Source organism: Labrus mixtus, chromosome 23 (genome assembly GCF_963584025.1).
Source record: "Labrus mixtus chromosome 23, fLabMix1.1, whole genome shotgun sequence".
NCBI classification, from domain to species: Eukaryota; Metazoa; Chordata; class Actinopteri; order Labriformes; family Labridae; genus Labrus; species Labrus mixtus.
Genome location: NC_083634.1, coordinates 7,558,292 through 7,570,300, shown reverse-complemented (window position 1 = coordinate 7,570,300; position 12,009 = coordinate 7,558,292). Strand labels below are relative to the sequence as shown.

The 12,009-nt window shown below is 41.5% G+C and overlaps 3 protein-coding genes across 3 annotated transcripts in view; 2 read left to right on the top strand and 1 right to left on the bottom strand.

The window, feature by feature from the left end:
• tm4sf5 (transmembrane 4 L six family member 5) overlaps positions 1–12,009 on the top strand; it is a 394,180-nt gene that overhangs the window by 255,694 nt on the left and 126,477 nt on the right. The window lies entirely within an intron of this gene.
• Positions 893–4,557, top strand: si:dkey-19b23.7 (uncharacterized). The gene is made up of 8 exons (XM_061031995.1): positions 893–1,138; positions 1,410–1,481; positions 1,562–1,633; positions 1,726–1,925; positions 2,190–2,253; positions 2,362–2,527; positions 2,786–2,983; positions 3,136–4,557. Exons 1-8 carry the CDS (start codon positions 1,130–1,132, stop codon positions 3,261–3,263), a joined length of 909 nt encoding a protein of 302 aa, XP_060887978.1. The 5' UTR covers positions 893–1,129; the 3' UTR covers positions 3,264–4,557.
• Positions 4,364–9,527, bottom strand: si:dkey-19b23.8 (uncharacterized). The gene is made up of 3 exons (XM_061031123.1): positions 9,221–9,527; positions 6,467–7,192; positions 4,364–5,471 (listed from the first exon to the last, which is right to left on the bottom strand). The coding sequence occupies exons 1-3, from the start codon at positions 9,234–9,236 to the stop codon at positions 5,386–5,388; spliced, it is 828 nt and encodes a 275-aa protein (XP_060887106.1). The 5' UTR covers positions 9,237–9,527; the 3' UTR covers positions 4,364–5,385.

The window sequence follows — 12,009 nt, the reverse complement described above, 5'->3', positions numbered from 1 at the left end:
AGACATTTAGCTTAGCCAGGGTTGCTAGCTTGCTCTCATGTAGCTCTCACAATGCTCGCAAGAAATCATGCCCTGGGCCCCCAAAATACCTTGTGAACAGATAAAGGTTATAGGTTAAATAGGCCCCCATTGCACAAAATATCAGAACCAGTATTGGTCCATATGTAACACAAACCAGGGGACACATGTTGTGTGCATTCAGGCAGACACAGACCTTAAAACAAAAAAATATACTTTTAAATAGTTTGTTGGATTTATATTGAGTATTGTCTCATTCCCTTTTTAACCTTCTACAATAGGATAGCCTCAGAAATGTACCCTTCATTTATATTTGTTTGGACCCAAAAAAAACATGTTGCCTGACAAGCTTACTTACAGCAACGTGACAAATAATAATATCTACCTTCACAACAAAAACACTGAACAAAAGAAGTCCTCCAACTTGATAGTTGTAGATGGGCAAATGTTCTTAGCTGAGCAAAAGCCGGTTAAAATACGGTGCCAAATTATATTCAAAGTTTTAAAGGTAGGCTATGATTTACAAAACACTTAGTAGGCTACATAAGTTAATATTATATTTATTGGTTTTAATGATGTAGTTGAATTAATATTAAAGTAAAAGATGGAAGGCTATGACTGCAACACCTATGCTAACACTTCATGTTTATGGCTAAGGGGCTGATTCTGACTTGGTCTTAGTTTCTCTCGTTGGTAGCCTGCGAGCCTAAGAGTGGGTCTAAAATAAAAAATCATGTGGTTTACTTAAAGCTTAATCTTGAAACATTTAACATCTGTATCTTTATGTGTTTTAATGTATATCCTCAAAGTATAGTTTTTGCTGTCACATTGCAGCTTTATGGTAGTTCACCAACGTGACCGCTAGGGGGGGTTTCAAATACCCATTACTAAACCGACTTCACACTGCAACAGACTGGCTGTGAGCATGCGAAAGGCAACACCCAGGAAGAACAACAAACCCTCGTCCTGTGTGTGTGTGTCACTGCAGCAGTTTACAAGATAACGACGACGTGAGAAATAGGACAATGTTTAGCTATATTTGTGACGGCATGTTGTAGTTTATAACACGCCATGTTTGCCAGGGAAGAAGACGTGTGCAATTTGGGACAAAATGTGCAGTGTGAGTTGTCTCCTTCATCATTTGCTCTTTTAATCAGCTGCAATATTTTGATTCATGATTGGAAACAATCTGTTTAGATGCATGAGATATAATGCTGTAGCTTTACATTGTCTCTATTTTGCATCTTGTAATATAAATGAACGATGCCTTTGTTGTGAACAGGGATGCTGGGAGGGGGCGTTTCTCGTGTTGCTAGGATACGGGGAAGGTACTGATGGTGTTAGCTAGCTGTATCTTGCATTTTAAATAAATATAGTTTCTCTTCAAATAGAAAAGAGAGAGGGAGCAGAGGAGGAAGCTACATCACTTCCTCAGTGACCTGGCTCTGCTTGGATCGTTGCAGGTCAGTGAATTAATCTTCAAGGACATTTTAAGTGGTGATTGTTTACTGTTTCTTGCAAATGATCTTTGTTTCTGTTGCAGGGCTTCAAATACTTCCAGCCTTGGCTAAGAGGGAAGGAGGAGTTGCTTCTGACGGTAGTTAATGAGGATCTGGTACGCTTACTTAGCGATAACATATTTAGCGTTTATTACAAATTCCTCGGAGTGACTAGATGATGATACTGTCCCCTCCACCCTTTCTGCAGGGTTGGCGCTCCCCAGGTTTTGCCGTGTCCCGAGCCTCCTCCTTCACCTCCACCAACAGCTGCAACAGCAGCAACGTCTCCCCCAGCAGCAGCTCGCCGAGCCTGGACAGCCGGGGCAGCTCTCCCCTGCCTGGGGAGCCTGCTGGCCCTCGAGACCCCCACCTGCACACGCACAGCAAAACTCAGACACACACGCAGGGGTGATGCCTGCAGCATATTTCTACATCTCCACTTTTTCAAATCCAAAATTGAACGACAGCTTTATTTATTTTTTTCATTTTTATATCGCTGTCATCACTTTTCACTCCAAGGAGTTGATGTGTCTGTTGTTGATGCAGATTTTAGACACTGAAATGCATCATTTGACCTTTTTTTTGTCACTGTCATCATTTTGATGTGTCTGTTGTTGATGCAGATTTTAGACACTGAAATGCATCATTTGACCTTTTTTTTTTTGTCCTCAGGGAACTCAGCAGAGAGGAGCATCTCCTTCCAGCGTCCCCGAGTGAAAGAGAGATAGCAGTGCCTGTAAGAATTTCAACAGTTTAAAACAAACAGAGAAAGAAAAACCTGTAGACAGTGAGTCAGATTTTCAGAAAGCCTCTAACCTTAACCTCGACTTTACCCCTACATCAGGAGGTGAACTGCACTCTCTTTTTACTGGCTGGCTACGTCAAGTACGGCCGCCCCTACGCCTGGATACGCTCCAACCACGAGCGCCTTGTCAACATCGGAGGCACTGACTCGATGGTAAAGGATACACCCATGAAACTCAAGTCCATCGGGGACTGGCAGACACGAGGTACGGAAACAATGTGAGGAATCCAAACAGGAGAAAGTTATTGTTTCACTGCACGGATTAAATAATTACACCACTTTCCATGAGCTTAACGAGATGCAGATGCTTGGCTTTAAAGTCTGTTAGAAGTGGATTAGGCTTGTGGAAAAAAGCTCCAGGTGCTTATGATTAAAACTCTAACTTACAGTACTCGACTTTTTACAAATATTTCATAAATTTTGTGTGTTTTTATCTGTGTCTTTATTGTTGTTTTTCTAAAAGGTATTCGTGTCTGGGATGTGGTCAGTGAACTAGTCTGTCTGTGCACCGTACCCTCTCCCTCCAACCCCTTCGCCTTGGACATGCGTTACATCAAAAACCTTCCCCTTCCTGATCGCTTCCTGGTCACAGGTGCTCTTCTGAATTTTCTGGAGATGTATGTGGTGTATGGGGACCGGGACGAGATGCACTATGACAAAGGTGAGATTTCATATTTTATGTTCAAGTATTTGTGAATCCAGTAGGTGGTGCTGTTCAGCTATATAACAAATGATAGAAGACGGGGCCTTCCCACTGCTCTAGTTACATTTTAAAAAGGTATAAGTAATAAATGTCTTGTTTTCTTCTTTCAGTAACTGAGGAGGTGAAGCCTCTGAGGCGTCTTCATGTCCAGTCCCTGTTGGAGTTACAGCGACACAGAGAGAGCACGGGATCGTCTGGCAGTATCCCCACAGCACAGAACTCTTCTGGAGAGGAGTAAATAAAGATTAAGAAAGAGGAGACATTCTGTGCATTTTTACTGACTTACCGTAGAAGGAAAAAGACAGAAAATAATTACAATCTCTCACCTGTTGGTAGGACTGTCTAAGGCATTTTTGTTTGTTTGAATGATTTCTGTGATTTAGTTTCCCAAAGATAGCTTAACAACCTGTAAGAACATCCGCTCTCCTCCTACCGACTCTACAAGCCGATTTTCCCAAGGCTGCACTTTCCGTTAAGAGCTGCATCTGCATCATTCCTACAGTACGAGTGGTAGTCACATGTATTTGAGTGTTTGAAAATGCGAAAAACAGCAGAGAAATAACCCTGGGAAACCAATCACATGACTGAGATTAAGCGTCCCAGGACCTCTCTGAATGTCTCCTGCCCTGCCACCCCCGAATCCTTCAATTCTGCCCTCCCGCTCCCAAACAGACAGGGATTCTGTTTTCCTCTGGCCAAATATAACATTCAACAAATCTGTAAACAGAATCATTCATCAGGGTCAAAGCTGCAACAAGCGGAGGCCTTTTCAAAACGTGTAACGTAAACAACGCAGCTGTGTGAGAGAAAATGTTAAGACACATGAAACGTTGTATAAAAAGTTTTAATACTCCATAAAATACATATTTAATTAAATATGTACAATGACATAAAACAGCACATTTATAAAATACGCTTTAAGCAGGCACTTTAGGGCCCCGTTTTGAGAAAGGAGCTGTGCCGTTTGTAGTTGTAATAAAAATACATTTAGAGTTTAAAATGTTAAAATGTGCAGATAACAATTGGCACATCAGTCAAAAACACCTTCCTGGCACAAACAAAATAAAAAAAAAAGTGACTTTCCTAGCTACGTTTTGGTTAGCAATTTAAGCCTCAGGGCGCACAACTAATCTTCAACGCTCTCATTTGTAAACCTTAAGACAGAGTGTGCCATCAGGAGAGCTTGTTATGCAACCTTGCACATATTCGACTTTAACTGAAGCAGTTAGGGCACCTTTTATAGCTTTTATTACGTGCCCGAGTGAAGGGTGCAGAGCTACAAGCACCGATTGACTTTGCTGCTCAATATTCAGAGTCATAGCCGAGCATGGAGAAGAATTTGTGTCTTTTTTAGAGAAGATCTTGCGACTCAAATTTCCCCTCTATTGGAATGCAGGTGCATGGCCGCGCATTCCACACAGAGGCTCCACATGAGGAACACAGCGTGCCCAGTGTTCGGACACAAACAAACCCTGCAAGTCATGGCCGGGTGTGCTTTTCTCCACATAAATGCAAATAATTCATTTCAAAAAGGGACAGTCAGAATCTGTCCCTTATTGCAGGATGTTGCTCTGGTGCGTGTGAGGAGGATTTTAATTCTGAAGGCGTTGCTTGAGATTTTTCGCATTTTGTGTTCATGTGTCACATTTAACAGTTGGGAAATAACAAAGTGCCCAGAAAATATTAACTGCATTAATTTGCTTTACAGACCAGTTTAACTTTCACTCGTCTGTGGCTTGTCATCTACGTATTCTTGGCCAAAACTCTCACAACCTACATTAAAAACATACAAGGGAATGATGCTTGCTAGTGCCACAGGCTTAGAAATAAAATAGAGGAACCTGTCACAAACATTGATTAAATAAAAGTCAGTCTTTAAAAAAAAAAATCAAGACTCTCGTCTTTTTTTTTTTCCAGTTTTTGGTTGTCAATCTATCGAACAGTTTAGAAACAGCTCAAAGATGTCAGTTTTATCATCAACTGTATTTCCAGCAGCCAAAACAGAGCAAAGGAAATTAATCAGTCCACTCCTCAAATGGCCTGCAGCCGGTTACAAGTCCTCACGTATAGCAGCTGTCAGCAGTATTTTGTGCCACAATCGACGCCACTCTTGCAAAAGTCAAGAGAACTTTGATGCATCAAAAACCTTCAAGGCCACACGCTCGCTGATTATGACATCGTCCCATCACAAGCGGAGTCCTCACATGTCCAAATATGGACTCTTCACCACCTCCTGGTTTAATCCCCTTTGTCATTCCCTCTGTGTCGTAACATTCCCTCCCTCTGGTCAGTGCTGCAGTCCTTCAGGTAGTCGTCAGGTTAAAGTAGTCCCCCATGTTCAAAAGGGTTAAAGCTGCGGTTCAGCTCCAGCTGTCAGAGGAAGAGCCTCGCCTGCTGATGGCCCGGAGGGGGCTGCGAGACACGGAGCCTCTCTTTCTCCAGCGAACTGAGGAGTGAAAAGAAAGAGACAGTGATGTGAGCACAACAGCAGCTAACACAACTCCAACAGTAGTCTTTAAATACTGGACTCCAAAGTGTCCTGGTAAGGCTTCTCATTTACTACATCAGCTCTTTATTCATTTTACTGAATGTTCAATCAATCTTTATTTGTATAGCGCCAATTCACAACAAATGTTATCAAGACACTTTACAAAAAGAAGCAGGTAACAGACCTTACTCTTTGTTATTTAACGTTCTTGCTTTATCTTATTTTGACAAAACAACTTGGATAAAATTTGCTTATTTGAATAAAATTCTTCCTAAACCAGAGTCTGAGATTTTAACACGTTAAAATACATTTTGCCATTAAAATATTTAATTGGGGGGGAGGGGGAAACAGTCTAGAAAACTTGACCTACGCTGCGCTGAAGTTAATTTAACAAGTCTTATATCTTAAATAAATTAAAAAGTGCTTCGATATTTTTGGCTAGTTAATCCAGCCTAGACACAATCTGGAAACTCTCACATCAGTTTAGAAATTACATTTTGACACTGCAATGTGTTCTTTCAAGAGAAAAAAGGATCTCATTTGAAAGAACTATTTCCAATCTGACATTCAAGCTAATTCAAGCTAGCTTAAATGATATGCTTAACTGCTTTTCTAGCATTTCTCAGAACTACAAATCATTTGAAAATCAGTACTTATGTTAATAACAGGGCGTGAATATTTGTAATGTGGATTTGCAGTAAATTTTATATCAAACTAATTCTGACTTAAAACAATGAAGAAAGAAAGTCATTAGCCTCGGCTAGCAGGGTGCTGTACCTGGACTTCAAAGGATTCAGTGTGTTCAAGCTGCCTTAAATATTGCATATTTAAAAACAACGGAGCTGTACCTTCAGGTTTTTTTTAGGTGTAGTTTGGTAAGAGTTATTGGTAATGACTGCAGAAACTAAACGTCATTGCCTCTCTGCCCTCGTGAAGCAGTGCCGTGCTCTCACCTTTCCCCAGGCTGGCAGGTAGTGTGGAACTCTTGTTGTTCGCAGGAGAGTTGGACGACTCCTCCAGCAGCTTCGCCGTCACTTCTCCCGGCTGCAGCGTGCTCGATCCGTCCTGCTGCCAGTCGCTCAGCGCCCGCTGGAACGAGTGTGCCAGGCAAGCCGTCATGTCCCGCGCCCGCTCCGCCCGGCTGCACCAGAACACCCGGCACTGCAGCTGCTGACCCTGATGTTTGCAGATGTACAGGAAGACGTTGGGCCGGCTGGCGTCTGCGGCGCAGTACGCGATGTCCTGCAGGTACGTCTTGGTCAGCTGCCGGCCCGTGCTCAGCTCCTTCACCTCCACGTACCTCGGCCGCACCACCAGGGCGTGATCCTTGTTCAGCTTCTTCCCGTTGGCGATGCCGTCGAGCAGGTGGCGGATGGCGTACTGCGCCTGCTCTCGGTCCAGGGAGAAGATTTTCTCCGTGCCCAGGTAGTGCACCTTGAAGAGAGGGTCCCCGTGCGACAGAGACTCCGTGCGGTCGCGGCGGAAGCGGCGACGCAGCGCGGCAGGCGAGTTCTTGAGGGTTTGCATGAGGTGGAAGGTGCTGAGGGACATGGTGCGCGTCGGGCTGGGCTTTGGGGAGATGTTAGCAGAGCCGGTGGTCAGCTGGACCTCTTCAGAGCCTCTGACACCCTTCCACATTTCTTCTATGAATGGAGCGCAGTTGCATCCACGGCTTTTATCTGGATAGAGAGACAGAGGTTAGCAGACCCTCGGCTTTGTCCGGAGTTAAATAACTGATCCTTTTTCTACTGAGGATTTGAAGCCTCTTCATTTGTTGCAATGTAATGATTTTAAAACTCAAGAGAAAAAACAACACGCCGTCTGCACAATTTGTCCAACAGCACGGAAAAGCAAAAGGCCACCTAACAGGATCGGTTACAAATGTGACGCATTGGTTCAGGAGTAGTCATTCACCGCAGACACTGCCCATTAAATATTTACAGTCAGGTTGACTTTGCCCTTAAAACAGACTCCTGACACACACACACACACACACACACACACACACACACACAAACAAAAAGGCCAGAATAAGTGAGAGTTCACTGTAATACAAAAGCAATCACACGTGCATAGCCTTTCTTTCAACATCTTACGGTTAGCCCTTCAGGACTTGAAAGGAAACCGTGACCTTGGTAACTCAACTCTTATGCAACCACATCTGCCCCCCCCCCCCCCCCCCAATTGTCTCCCATCCTACAAACCCACACAGCCGCCTGTTCTCCATTGTGTTCAATGTTATTTTTCCTCCCTTTCTCTTGTTTTTTTTTTTTTTTTTGACCATTCTTTTAACATCCTAGCTCCATCTTCAGAAGTGAGCTGCACAGAGTACCAACTGGCCCTTTCGGAAGGTGGGAGCCATTGTTAGACGACCCCCCCCCCCCTTGTGCAGGAAACAGCTTTGCATTCCCTGCTAAATATTTCTCCCACAAAACAATAGCATGCTTCTGCGAGTGTGTCACATCACAGAAGGGGATGCAAGTCAACCCAAGAGCTGAATCCAGGGCACGGACACGCACGACGACACGTGTGTGGGTTCCAAACAAGTCCTGCAGGAGATGCTAGGTGTACTTGGAAACTGGTGCACAGGTGGCAACACAGTTATGATAACAAATGGCCTGTACAAAATAAACTGGATCTCCCTGTCAGTGGGCACTGGGCCAAGCTAAAAACTCAAACAACTATAATCCATATTTGCAGATATGGAAGGTCTCAAGTGCATCATAAATACAGTCACGTCTTGTGAGCTGAACAAAGAACCCTTCAGTTTTCTGACATGAGCAAAGAAGTCCAAACCCTGCATCACTGACTTTCCTTTGGGAGTCCACAGAACATTTCTGCTTCTACTAACCTTGAACACTTATTAGCAAATATGATTAAGAGTGTTACAAAGATACTAAAAAGGTTTGTCAAAAAGCTTTCATCTTCATTGTGGAACTTATTTCGATGATCACAAAAGGGACGTGGCTCATCTCGTTCAACAATGAATGGAGTAATGTACGGAAGCGATTAGTGATCAGAATTCAAATGATAAAGCTCATTTGAAAATTCAAATGTATTAACAGAAATGCTTTTTAATTTTCAGAATATGAGTGTATTATTTGACTCAAAAATAAAATGATGATTAATTTATCCAATTTGAATTTTAGTTTTCAACTTGAAAAATGCACATTCTTTGACTAAATTAAAATGAGGAAGAAAATGACATTTGCTTTATCATTTTTTTTTTAAATGCCCCGCTAAATCTGTATCATAACTAAAATGAAAAAGCTCATTTTAAAATGAAAATACAGTAACACCCATATTCTGAAAGTTAAAAAGAATTTCTGTTAATGCCTTTGAATTTTCAAATTAGCTTTATCATTTGAATTCTGATCACTAATCGCTTCCACAGTAATGGCCAACATGTGTATTGTTTTATTTCTGTTATTATTGAATTTGATGCTAAATTAATCAGTTGATATTAAAAAGTGGGTTGTGTAGTCTTCATTCTATGGGAAAAAAACGAGACAATTTAAAAAGTGTTAGTTTTTAGATTGAGGTTCGGTCATGTATCGACTCCACGCTTCTTAGGGAGAAACAACTTCCACACAGTCAAAAAAAGCTGAACATGAAACAGCAGGTAAAACATGTTACAAAAGCTCACAATGATTAAAAAGGCATGTTATTCAATTTCACTTTTGTAAATGTCCTGAAATTGGTCTTACCTGGCCACAGTTTCATGCAAACTATGTCCTCGTTTGGTGATATTTGAAAGGTTCAGGTGGACGTCTGTTCACACAAACCAGCTCCGGCGGTAAAGTGACGTCACAAACATAGATGTGTCTGTAAAGAATATGTGTGGTTTCAGTGAGACGCTACCAGCAGTCAGAGAGAGTTTAAGTATGGACTGGATCATGCTCTCCTCTCCCTTGGTGTCTGTGTGAGGTGAGTGATTCAGACGGCTCGTGGGAAGAGCGTTTTAAACAGCGTCACGCGTCACAGCGTCACACGCGGACGAGCGCTTGCGCCTGCGCGGTGAGGAGGCAGGTCTGTGTGGGAGCAGAGTTACAAGGAAAGAGGGATTTACGCCTCATCGCAGGGTGGTTAACAATTAATCAAGATGTTTGATTGATTGACGTTGTTTTTTTACGGGAAAGGTATCACTTGTACATAATTACAAAGCTATGTTATTTTGCTGTAAATTATCTCCTTTCACCTCGTTATTATATAAACTAATGTCTGTATCTGCTCTTCACTGAATACAATATGATGTTAAAGCTACATTGAGTGAAATGTGTTTTTTTATGGTGCCCTGTTAATGTAAATACTAGGCTACCCAAACAAGTTAAAAGAAAGCACATTTTCTAACAGCACACCCGAACAAAAGTTACATTTTTTGTTAAGATTGATTGAAAACATGAACAAATACTACCATGCATTTTATTTTGGTCATGAAAAATGTCTAATTGTTGCTGTCCCTTTAAGTTAAGAATAGGGTAACCTCAGTCATGGTACTGTATGTTGTGCAGGTTTTCGTGCGATTAAAAAAAAAACATAATAGCTTGAAATATTCACTTTTTTTTTTAACTTGTACACTTCAGTGAAATTAAATAAAATGTGTCTTTAAACATTTTTGACTGCACATTTTAATAGAAGGCGTAGCAGTAGGCCAATGCTTGTTATAGTGTTAAAACTTAAATGTGTACAAATTATAACTGGGCTATTGATTTTTTTTTTTTAAATTAACCAATATCAGTAAAAAAAAAAACTTTACTAAGAGATCAGAAAAAATTGTATTATGCCGTTAAATGATTTCATATAACCTTGAAGCTCAAGTCACTGTATCCGAGACACTAAAACACACAGTTCAGGTCAGCTTAAACAATAACACTGGTCTATAAAAACAGAAACTTCAAATTAATCATCAACCAAAAGCACACTACTTATGTCCATCAATACTGTTATCTTGTTAGTTGAGCTGCAAAAACCAACTTGTTTCTCAAAATCAATTAACAAGTTGGTTCTAAATTTGACCGAAACATCAGAAAATAGCCAATAGTTGTTTATGACAATATATGTTGAAAACAAGTCCTTGACATCAAGCTGTACCTACTGTTATTTTCACATTCCTGTCTTTACCTTTTACAACACAGGGCTGAGGAAAAAAAAACATCTGAAACCCACTACCTCTCATTACCAAAACACTGCGTCACAGCCTGTCTCTAATGGGGATCACTGGCCTCACTGGTTCAGATCTGCTTCTAGTGCTTATTCTGGGGGCAACAGTGGCAGAGGAAAACGCTTAAATGTTTCCATGTGTGTTTGGTCCTATATGCATCTGTAGTCCATGCATACACATACGTGTGTGTGTGTGTGTGTGTGTGTGTGTGTGTGTGTGTGTGTGTGTGTGTGTGTGTGTGTGTGTGTGTGTGTGTAGCGGGGTGTGCCTGACATGGGGAAACAGTAAGGCCCCTGTTTTCTCCTGGGTTTGGCCCAACAACAGTTAAGTTTTTGAACGTCACACTCGCCTCACTGCCTCACAGGACACACTGGAACTATTCTTGGGGCACCGGTGACATAATGGACCATCTCAGACAGGCACACACACCCTCCCTACGTACCTCACAACGGGCACCAGAAACAGAGTCAGCATCCAAACTGTGGTATAGGCACAAGTGCAGCTGTGGTTCACGGGCATGGGAGAGCATGTTGTGGCGTATTGCTTTCCAGGTAATTTAGTGCTCCCATTCAGAGAGCCATTCAATATGCGAATGTGGAATGGTTTCTTAATTTGACCGCTTTTAAGGTAAAGATTACAGGGTTAAAGCCCTGCTCAGACAAAAGTATAGTCAAAACACTCACTATTCATAATGTTATTTGTATAGATTTTGGTCGAAAATTATTTGATGTATTGGCAGGAAATTTGGTACCGCCATTCATGGTCACCATATCATGAATCCCACTTAATTTCGTGACTGACTTTATCATGAGATGAACCTTAATTATTCAGAAACAGCACGAAAAATTGTACAAACAACATTTTGTATCCTTCTAGTTTAGTGAAAGCAATATTTGATATAACGCTCAGGCAGTATCTTCATACTTGGCCCAAACGGATAACTTTTGGTTTTCAAGGACAAAGGTCAAGGTCTGCTGTAACCCTTAAAACATATAATCAACTTCACTGAGGCATCATACTGTCCTAGAAAAACTCCTTTCTGCCATTTTTGCCACATTCTTGTGTGCTCTATATCTCAAAAAGGCTTGAAGAGATTCATTTAAAATTTGGCACAACAGTCCACTTTGACTCAAATTGTGACCTCACATCCATCCCCTTCATTTGAACATTATATCATTTTATCCATCTTCTTTTGCTACAAAACTACTCTTAAGCTTATGTGCTTCAGTTTATTTAGATTTAGTGCCAATAAGCATATGTCAGTTTACACTCGTGTATGCAAGCGTTACCAAGAAAATAAACCAATGTCGCTTCTGCACCATTTACATTAAATCC

Excerpts from the sequence above, each read along its gene's own strand:
- si:dkey-19b23.7 (XM_061031995.1), top strand. Across the intron at positions 2,254-2,361 it reads AAAGAGAGATAGCAGTGCCT|GAGGTGAACTGCACTCTCTT; the intron begins GTAAGAATTTCA and ends CCCCTACATCAG. Across the intron at positions 2,528-2,785 it reads CGGGGACTGGCAGACACGAG|GTATTCGTGTCTGGGATGTG; the intron begins GTACGGAAACAA and ends TTTTTCTAAAAG.
- si:dkey-19b23.8 (XM_061031123.1), bottom strand. Across the intron at positions 5,472-6,466 it reads ACCTGCCAGCCTGGGGAAAG|TTCGCTGGAGAAAGAGAGGC; the intron begins GTGAGAGCACGG and ends TTCACTCCTCAG.